The 10061-nt window shown below is 61.0% G+C and overlaps 1 protein-coding gene across 1 annotated transcript in view; it reads right to left on the reverse strand.

Moving 5' to 3' along the window:
* Nucleotides 1-925: 925 nt before the first annotated feature.
* The window catches only part of R3HDM4 (R3H domain containing 4), a 9492-nt gene continuing 356 nt past the window's right edge, over nucleotides 926-10061 (reverse strand). Inside the window, exons 2-8 of the mRNA XM_010563155.1 lie at nucleotides 6723-6877; nucleotides 6427-6545; nucleotides 5253-5376; nucleotides 4662-4747; nucleotides 3268-3353; nucleotides 2765-2820; nucleotides 926-2001 (exon numbers count right to left, since the gene is read on the reverse strand). Coding sequence (XP_010561457.1) covers nucleotides 1898-2001; nucleotides 2765-2820; nucleotides 3268-3353; nucleotides 4662-4747; nucleotides 5253-5376; nucleotides 6427-6545; nucleotides 6723-6877 — 730 coding nt within the window. The 3' untranslated portion in view covers nucleotides 926-1897. The remainder of the gene's footprint in view (nucleotides 2002-2764; nucleotides 2821-3267; nucleotides 3354-4661; nucleotides 4748-5252; nucleotides 5377-6426; nucleotides 6546-6722; nucleotides 6878-10061) is intronic.

Below are 10061 nucleotides of genomic sequence, written 5' to 3' on the forward strand. Positions count from 1 at the left end.
CGCCCCGCCCCGCGCACTCAGGCACCGCTGCGGACACCCCGCGCAGGAGGCCCTCAGCTCGGAGGGGGGGGTGCGCGCCAGTCAGTGGCTGTAATTTGCATGTAGGACTACCCAGAAGACAGCGGGGCAGAGAGAGGAAAAAAAGCCTGGGGATTTGGGAGATTTTGGTGAAGCTGAGGCGAAGCGAGTGTTCGGAAATCAGACATTCGGGGGGGGGGCGCACAACGTGTCTATTCCTGAGGAGACCAGTAATCGCCCTATCCTTTCTATATCTGCATTCTGGAACGTTAAATACTGTCGGGGGGCGACACTACACCGTGCTCGCTTCGGCAGCACATATACTAAAATTGGAACGATACAGAGAAGATTAGCATGGCCCCTGCGCAAGGATGACACGCAAATTCGTGAAGCGTTCCATATTTTTGCGACCAGACCGCACCCGCCTTTTGCGGGCGGTACCAGAGGGCTCCCCCCACCATGCGACCTCCACCCACCCGCGTCCCCTTCCCCACGCAGAGACACAGCCAGAGTGTGGGAGCACCGTGGTTTATTGTTCCTGAAAGCCACCCGTGCCCGAGCCACACAAGCAAATGAGGCGCAAGGGTGTGCTGGGGGCTCCCCCCTGCCCTGCAGGGACAGCCCTGGGGGTCCCCTCGGTTAATGGCGGCCAGTGTCTTCAGGGCAGGGAGCCCAGAGCAACCAGCAAACACCCCCAGCAGGCAACGAGGGGCTGGGGGTGCTGCCGCAATAGGCAGAGACAGTCCCGGGGAGGGGGGGGGTCCAACACCCTGCACAGCCCCGGCAGCGTCAGAGTAGGACCCCCACCCACAGGGCATCTCAGCTGCGATGAACCCCTGCGAGCAGCCCTCGACACGTGGGGGACACAGGGAGACCTACAAACTGCCCCATCTGCCCCCATGGCAGCTGTGGGTAAGCAGCAAGAGCACAGGGCCCCGGTAGGCCAGGCTGCACGCCTCCAGCACACACACAAGTAAATATATACACACACACACACACAATAAAAAACACAGGCTATATTACATTTAAAAACAGCCCGGAGCCCTGTGGTGCAGGCAGGTCCACGTGCCGCAGGCTGGTGCGCGAGGTAGGGAACAGGGCGCTGCTGAAACACCAGCGGGATGAGAGCACCCAGGAGCTCGGAGTGGAGAACCCCCCACTCCACACTCCGCCCAAGGGGGCTGGCAGGGGCTGAGCCCCCCCCAAAATACCACATCAGGGGCGGCAGGGCTGTGGGTGCTGGACAAAGCGCCGTCCCCCCAGGAACGTGACGGCCCCGAGGCTCTTCCGCTCGCTCAGTGTTTGCTCAGCAGCCGCGAGGAGCTGTTTCACCACAGAAGAATCTGGACCAAAATCACCCCACGAGCGTCAGTGCCAGAGGTGGGTTTGGCCCAGCCCGATTATTTTTAAAAGCACCTGGGCTATAAATAGACACACAAACAGTTCCAGGGAGAGCAGCTCCAGCCAGGAAGCAGCACTGCAAACTCGGGGAACAAGGCGAGCACGGCAGATAGGCACCTGCTGCACCCACGCCTCGAGCCCAGCGATATCTGGCAGGGCCACGCTGCCGGCTGCCCCGCAGGAGCGAGTCCTGGCATCCTGAGGGGAGCGCGGCGCTGCCCCGTGAGCCAGCTGGGCGCAGCCATGAGCCCCCCAGCTCCGTACCATCAAACGCCTGCCCCTGGAGAAGGGGAAGGGACGAGCCCCCCAAGGAGGGCACGGAGCGGGGCGAGCTGGTCTGTGCTGCAGCCCGCTCGGGCAAGGGGAGAGGTGGGCAGCAGGCCAGACCTGAGGGGACGGCGGGGCTGGGAGAGGTCAGGAGCAGATGAAGGAAGCCTTCAGCGCACCAAGCGAGGGGCAGGGGTGTCCCTCGGGGGTATCAGCTCATCTGCCCCAGGTAGTCTGAGAGCAGGAGCTCGGGGGGCAGGAAGACGCGGTGCTTGTTGCTCACTTTCATTTGACGTTTCCCTTCGATGTCTGAACCTGGGGGTGAGAGGGACCAGTTAGCACACCCCTGTTCCCCCCGCTGTGGGTCCCAAACATCATGTTCCCAGCCCAGCTGCCTCCCCTCCTCCCTGCAGCTCGTAGCAAGCACCGGTTCCCCCCGTGCTCTGCAAAGAAGGCAACTGTTCCCCCCAGCCCCCTCCACGCATCCCTGCCGGCACGGGCTCCACTTCGCATCATTAGCGCTCTCATGCTGTTTTCCACAAGCAGCTGCTAATGAAACACTCAGCAGCAGAGACTCCTCCATGGGGACAGAGCCTGGTGCCTCTCCTCCCCTGCCTTGGCAACAAGACCTTCTAGGGAAACCCACGGGCAGGGTGCAGGCACGGCCGCTCTCTGCGGGAGGAGGCAGCAGCCACAGGAGAGGGAGCCCTGCGAGCAGCCTCTTGCTTTGGGCCATCCAAACCCAGAACCAAGAGGAGAAGTGGCAGCACTGCTGCGAATGAGAGATCCCCAGGCAGAGCTGGGCCTGGCCATCAGCCTGGCTGCTGGGCTTCAGCCCCTGGCAGCGGCTGATGCTGCCCACCCGCCACCAGTGCTGGCAAAGCGGTGTGACCACAGCCGAGGCTCCCGAGAGAGCTTTGGTTAGCAGAGGCAGGAGAGCAGGGTTATCTGTGAGCCGCAGCACAAGGTGGGGCCGGGAGGAGGAAGGGAGGAAGAGGCTGAGCTGGAGAGGAGAGATAGCGATGAAGAGAAGGGAAAAACAAAAGCAAAAACAAACAGGGAAACACGAGGCTCTTACTGGCGGAGACGAGGTCCATGTACTGGCAGAGCGCATGGAGCAGGAGTCGCTCGAAGCTGGGGGAGATGGGGGACAGGGTTAGAGCCGACATGTCTCAGACCAGCATCTCCCGAGTATCGCCCTGCCCTCGTTCCTCCCATGGACCCACGGATCAGAGACAGGGAGCACAAAGTGCTATAAGCCCCTGCGCAGGGATTCCCCAGTGCAACCCTCCCCCTGTGGGCTCCGCAGGGGCCAGGCCAGGCAAATGTCCCCAGAAGGACACCCGAGCCTGCCCGAGGGGTCTCCTTTGCTCCCAGAGCCCCTCTGCAGCCTGGGGCAGCTCTGGGGCACAGAGAACCCAGGCAGAGCAGCATCCATGCACGGCAGCTGGCTCAGGCCATGGTGAACTGGGAACCCCCGCACGCAGGGTGAGCATGGCTCGGGATCCTGGCCCCCACCAGCCCCTGCTCTGTGGGGCAGGAGCGGTGACAACCCACAGAGCCCGAGGAGGGGGGAAATACCTGTTGTCCATCAGCGCTGTGTAGACGGAGTGAGGGGTGACAGAGAAGAAGGCCAGCAGCTCCTCCTCCAGGCCCTCCAGCGTCCCCTGCAAGGAGAAGCAGGGGCTGTCAGCAAGGAGGGTAGCAGTGGCCAGACCCTGCTCAGACCCTGCAGCAACAGGCAAGGGGAGCCGGCGCTCACCCTGTGTGCCACAATGTGGGCAAAGCCACCTGCCCCATACAGCTCTGCGCCCCTTGCAGCACCCACGTTTTGCCTTTGAGGAGCTGCTGCCCCAGCTGGGGCCAGGCAGAGCCACAGGCACTTTGTGACAACTGCCTTTTCCCTGCCACGTCTGCACAGCCCCAGCACGACGGGGCCGCCAAGTCCCGAGGAGTTATCGCCAGCAGCTCCCAGGCAAGTCACCTCGATACGAGACAGCAGGAAGGCACAAGGAAAGGAGACAGCTCCCCTCTCCAGCCCTTGAGGCGGGGAAGAATCCAGACCCTGCCAACTTTGTACTTTGTGTGCCAAGGGCTGGCATCGTCCCTCATGTTCAGAGCGGAGGCAGCCAGGAAAGCCTCATGCCTCACATCTCCCTTTCTCCTGACAGGCAAAGATCAGCTCGATGCAGCTCTCCAGAGCACCATGACCCCAGAGACAAGCTGCAGAAGCAAGTCTCATTTGAGAACAAATTGAGCAGAAGCCAGCGGGCAGGAGGAGCTGAGGCTGCTTTTAGAGACTCTAATTAGAGCAAGGAAAACAAACAGAGCAGGAAAACAGCACCATTGAGAAGAGAGGGAACAGGGAGCCAGGCACCCCCGGGGCCCAGGAGAGCAAGTGTCTGGGCAGGCAGCACGGCACCAGCACCGGGGCCACATGTGGCAGCTCGGCTCCCCAAGCCAGGCGGCACAAGGCCACGCTTGCCTCTCCATTCAGGCTTAATTGTCTGCTCAGCAGTTTATGCAGTTTTACCCCTTTCAAAATGCATTTGAGTTTTTCCAAACAGCCTTGTATGGACTGCTCTGAAGACCCCAAAGGCTCCACTGCTGCCCCTGTGGGCAAACATGCCGGGTTTCCCCTGTCACCTGCTGCTCATCAAGCAGAGACTGGGAAACAACCACAGAAAAGTGTCCTGTAACTACCAGAAAAATCTGAACTGAGCCAGGAAAACCTATCTGCACAGGGAGCTGAATGTCTGTTTGCAATCAGCCACCGCTGCAGAGGTCATACAAGAACTGGAGCACGTTCCTCAGGAGCCCATCTGAAATTTGGCACTTGTCTGGCTCAGCACCCGCACACAAAGTCAGGGGACAGCCCTTAGGACGTGGCTCCAGATGAAACTGCACGTGGGGTACTGGCAGCTGGAGCCCTGCCTGCCCCAGCCCTGCCCCACCCCCAGTAGCCCCCAGCTCACCATGGGGATCCGGCCCCGCTTCAGGGTGGAGCGCAGGCGGCGGCTGATGCGCTGGAAGCACTCCTTGGGCGTGTAGGCAGGGTGCTCTGGAGCCGACAGAGAGAAGACAGAAGGGACTCGGACACAGCTCACATCCCCAGCACACGCGGGACGGCTCTGGCTGCAGCCGCACAGCATCACCTCTTGGAAGGAGCCCAGCGTCCCCCTAACCACCCTGGAGGACCCCCGCTGGCCATCTCCTTCGCTCCTGGACCTGCACAAAGCAAGCCCCAGACCAGCAAAACTGTCCCCAGCCAAGGAGCCTTTGGAGGGTGCTGAGATGTAGGGGTTTGCAATCGGGGGACAGCTGCTTTGCCCGCTGCCCCAGCCACTCCTGACTCCCATGAACCCTCCTGGGTCCATGGGGGGTCTGCTGGGCATAAACCCTCCCCGCTGCAGCACCTGAAGGGTTGGCTTTGTCATCCCCTGGCCCCATCACGAGCGGACAGGGCAGGGAGCAGGATACAGCCCTTGGGGAAGAGCACCCTTCCCAAAACACATGCAAGGGAGGAAAGGGAGAGGTTCTCCCCACCCAGCATCCCCTCCCAGCACCTTTCCACTTGTCTTCATTCTTGATGGGCAGCTTCCTCTTGTGCTTCTTCCTGGCCTCCTCCTCCAGGTAGAGCAGGACTCGCTCTTGCTCTTCTCCCGACCGGTTCATGAAGTCATTCCAGATCTGACAACACAAGCCACCGGGCCCCACTGCAGAGGTCTCCAGGGAGCAGCCGGCAGTGCACAGCCACCCTCGGAGCCTCCTCCTCACCCACCCATCCCCAGGCAGAGCAGAACAGCAGCTCGGAGAGGGGAACGAACGGGGCTGGGCTGCGACACTGCCCCAGCCAGCATGGAGACAGACCATGGCAGACACAAGCTGCAGCAATGATGACCTTTCTCCCTGTCTCTCCAGCTCCTGATCATCCACTACAGCTTGTAACAACCGCTTTGGGAGGAGGTGCAGATTTAACACTCGGAGCCAACAGACAAAGGTGGTTTTTTAATGGTTACTGGAGTCCAAGTGCTGACACAAGAGCCCATGCGTGCAACCCAGTCTCAAACCCAGGTCTACATCAGGCTTCCTAAGCCTGGCTTGAATGAGTGAGAGAAGAGCTCTCCAGAGCCAAGAGCGCACACACAGACCATGCAGGTTGCTCTGCAGTCAAAGCCCTGAGCATCAAACAGGAGAGAAATCGAGTTTCAAAACACCCAGTTACAGGGCCAGTATCGCAACACCGGCTGGGCAGCGTGAAGCAACAGAGGGGGTTTGGCAAGGGGCCTGTTTCGGAGGAAGTGCTGCAGCTCACCCAGCGTTAGTCACTCCGCAGGTACAACGTTGTGTACTGGAGCACTTGGCAGCGCTCTGGGCGCTGCCGGGGGCAGGAGCAGCCTCCATTAATCTGTCCTGGCCAGGCTCCGAGCAGAACCCAGCCCCTGCACCGCACATTTGTGTGGATCCTCCGCAAGAGGATCTGCCTGGAGATCCCCCACCCCACAGGCTGCAAGACCAGGGGCCCTGGGACCTGACCTGCCCCCAGCACACATGGCAGCAGCCAGGCACCAGGTGCACTCCAACACCAGGCAGGAGCTAGGGCACAGCAGCTCAGGCTGGGGAGGCAGAGGGCTCCTTGGGTCAGAGGAACGAGGTACGGACACCACGTACGGCCAGAACTGCACGTGCCATGCCAGGGCCTCCCCAGCAAGCCCCGAGCAGGCGGGCAGCTGCGCCTACCTCCACGTAGGTCTCGTTGTTACAAGCCTCAGTGAAGATGCTCGGAGTGGCGGAGTGGGCGAGCTCTCCCTCGTCGCTCCCGCATTCATCTCGCTCCAGAAGTGTCATCAGGTAGCGAGCTGAGGGGGAAGAGCAAAGCCCCTGAGAGGGGACGCAGCGCCTTCAGAGAAGCCCTGCACCCCCCGCAACCCCCTGCTTGCCACACATCAGAGAGTTGAGGGGCAGCGGCTCCCTGCCCTGGGGAAGAGACCCAGCCCGGGAGGAGTCAGCACTCGGAGCCTGCCCCGGATCCTTACTGTTCTCCAGCCTCTGCAGGCTCTTGCGCCCCTTGGCCCTGGGGGTGAGGTCTGAGTTGCGGATGGCCTTGTTGATATAATACTGCTTTCGCTTGGAGGGGGAGAACCTCTTGGACGGGGAGTCCTCCAGCGGGGGCAGGCAGTCCTCGATCCTCCTGCAGGGACACATGGCAGAAGGGACTGAGCTCACCTGAGACCCCCAGGGCCTGAGGCAGCCACAGCAGCGCGGGGACGGGGAGAGCCCACGGCGGGGACGATGGGGAAGGCAGAGCATCAGCCATCAGCATTAGTGCAATAGGCACTGCATCCTCCTCCACGGGGCCCTGTGCCCCTCTGGTCACAGCTAACAGCCTCATGGCATGCTATGCTGCTGAACCATGGCTTGCTCCAAGGACTTGGTCTGTTTAAAGCAGCTGTGCATTAGCAACTAGACGTTCTGGGTAATTAACTCCACCAGCATGCGAGGCAAAATGGAGGGATTCATTTCTGCGGAGGCAGAGGCTGTGGAGGGACCCCAAGGTGCCCCACGCAGCCGGACACCCGCCGCACCTTGTGTTTGCCATCGCCTAGCCAGAGTGTGCTGCTGGAGCCGCCGGCACCATCCTGTCATGCAGACTCTGCAGTGATCGGCAATGGGCTCTACCATCCGATCCCCGAAGGCAGTGGTAACACCTGCCCTGGCCATATCATTACTGGCTGGGCCAGTTCTTCCCTCCAGACCATTATGTTGCTGTGGCTGCTCCCCACCACTCCCCCCAGAGCTGGACGCTCCCCTACCCCAGCAAGGGCTGGTCTTGCTGGTTCTCCATCCTCTGGAGATGTGGCCAGCACGCAGCACCTGCATGGCATGAGCCAGTGGGGTCCAGAGCAGACACCGGCCGCCCCAGCACCACCCAGAGCAGGCAACGGGCAGCGAGCCAGCCGGCCCCAGCAGCAGGACACTTCACTGCCATAAAGCTACAGCCCCTGGGAGAAAGACTGCACCACTGCCAGGTACACCCAAGGGTGTTTGGCTTCTGTTAATAACAATTCTATGGTCAGGACATTACTTAGACACATGCACAATTTAGAAACAACGATAGAACTTAAGACGATTTCATGTGAAAATTAAACCAAATGATGAGCGAGAAGCTCACTGGGCACTTAATGCAACCACTTTGGTTTCAAAGCTCACTAAAACTCCGCCAAAGACAGGAAGTTTCACTATCTTTTCGCTTGTTCTTTGCCCACTTGCTGAGGTCTCTGCATCGCAGCTTCCCCTCCGGTTTGTGTGGGTTTCCTTTAGCACAGCAGAAGGTGGGCGAGAAAACCAACACCACCAAAACAAACTACCCACACACAACCATATGGGCAGGGCTGGAAGGGGAGCAGCAAGGCTGACTGCTGCTCTCCCTGCCATGGCAGCAGCACCACGGTCTTGCCCCTTCTGCGGGCCTGTGCTCCCACCAGACACAGCTGTCCCCACTGTGTCCCCTCCTTTCCACTGCCCTGGGGCTCAGGGGACACCCGGCACCGCAATCAGGTGCTGGCACAGCCATCCTCAGCAGCCAAGGCAGAGCGGGCTGCACCATCCGATTACGGCCCACCAGGCTGGGAAGGCAGCCAGCTGCTTACCCATGCCAAAGCCTTGATTTTTTTTTTTTGCCCTTCCCCTGGATGGAGGCAGTGATGGAGCCTCTGCTGCTGGGGGTGGGGGGACAGACAACCTCTCCCCCTTCCAGCTGGTGAGAAAACATCGGCAGAGGTGGCCTTGGAAGAAATAAAAGGGATGCGCGTATCCCTGGCGATGACTAACAGGCAGGGTGGGGAACTGTAACCTAAGCTGCAAACACAGAGCGACCAGGGCTCATGGATCAAGTTTTGATACAAAGGTGGTTCAAAAAAGAAAAAACAAAAAATAGAGGGAGTCACCTTACCGCCAGCCCCAGTTCAGAGGTTTGAGTACACAGAGCTTGGCAGCTGCGAGCCTGGCACTGCCAGGAGCCATCAGGGCTCACTGGCACAGCCCCAGGGTGGCTGCACCATAGAAAAAGCCCTTCAAAGAGAAAGAGTCCAAGGCAACACACAGTAAATATTTACCCTGTTTTCACAGATGGGGGGAACCCTAACTCAGGGTAGTGGGACAAAGAGGAGCGCTCATCCTCCAGCCTCCATTGGAGGGGAGGAAAAAAAGATGTTAAAAACAGCTATGCAAGTGTCACCAGGGTGGGAGCGGGGTGCTGCCAGGACCCCCTGCTCCCAGCACAGGGACCCCCTGCCCGGCACCAAGGCTCAGGCCTCGGGACAGGCGCAGCCCCAGCTCCTCAGCATCAGAACGGGCTGCCGAGCCACACGGGCCTCTCGCTCCCCGAATCATCCAGGGCCGTTTGCGGCAGTGCCGAAGCTGCCCGGCGTGTGCTCGTGGGTCTGGCACCCCGCCTCGACACCCTGCACTGCCACGTCCGCCGTTCAGCCCGGCCGCCTCTGCCTGCCGGCCCTCAGCAGAGCTGCAGCATTCATTTCCAACCGGGGAGACTCACAGGTGACGGTGACCTTAGGTCTGTGCCAGCAGAGCCAGGCTTTACAGCGTCGGGCACCCAGCCAGGAGTGAGCAGCTGGTCTTGGACGAGCTCTGCTTTCAGTCCTTTATCGGTAACTTCAGTGTCGGGATCCCTTCCCATGCAAGCCGCAGCTCAAGGTCCCGGTAGAGCTCGTTCCCCGGGGACCGGAGCAAACACCGACCCCACGGAGATGAACTCCACAGCTCCCCGAGGTTCTCATTTCCAGGCAAGAAACAAGAAGCCCCTTGTTCCCTACCGGGAGATTTTTAACCAGTTCCTCTTATTTACCGTTTAGCAAGTGGGACACAGCGCCGACACTCGAAGCAAAGCCACCGCAGCCGGACGGACTGCTGCATTGGTGAAGACACCACCCCCCCCCCGGCCAGAGCCAGCCCGCAGGCTGCCCGGCTGCCGTGGCACGGTTCCCAGCAGCTTGGTCCCGCTCCCTCCGTTATCCCAGGCGGGGAGCAGTGGCCTCGGGGCTCTGCTCGCAGGGCCAGCGGCCCCCAGCCCACTCGGGGCTCCCCCCGCGGGGGGGGACGGGGAGCAGCCCCGGGCCATGGGCCGAGCGGGAAGCCCACCGGGCCCAGCAAACCCCAGGGCACATCGCCTCTCCGGTCCCGGTGTCCCCGGGGAGCACCCGTGACCTTCCACGGGGTAAACATTAATTAGCCCATTAACCTAATCACGGCCTCCCGCCTCTGACACAGCCGCCTCCGGCTCCAGGCGCTTTCCTGCTCCAGGTCGGTGGGACAAAAGCTCTCCCGGGGCAGCGCACCCGCCTCCTCCCGCCACCCCC

This window comes from Haliaeetus leucocephalus, unplaced genomic scaffold (genome assembly GCF_000737465.1).
Source record: "Haliaeetus leucocephalus isolate CR32 unplaced genomic scaffold, Haliaeetus_leucocephalus-4.0 Scaffold164, whole genome shotgun sequence".
NCBI lineage: Eukaryota > Metazoa > Chordata > Aves > Accipitriformes > Accipitridae > Haliaeetus > Haliaeetus leucocephalus.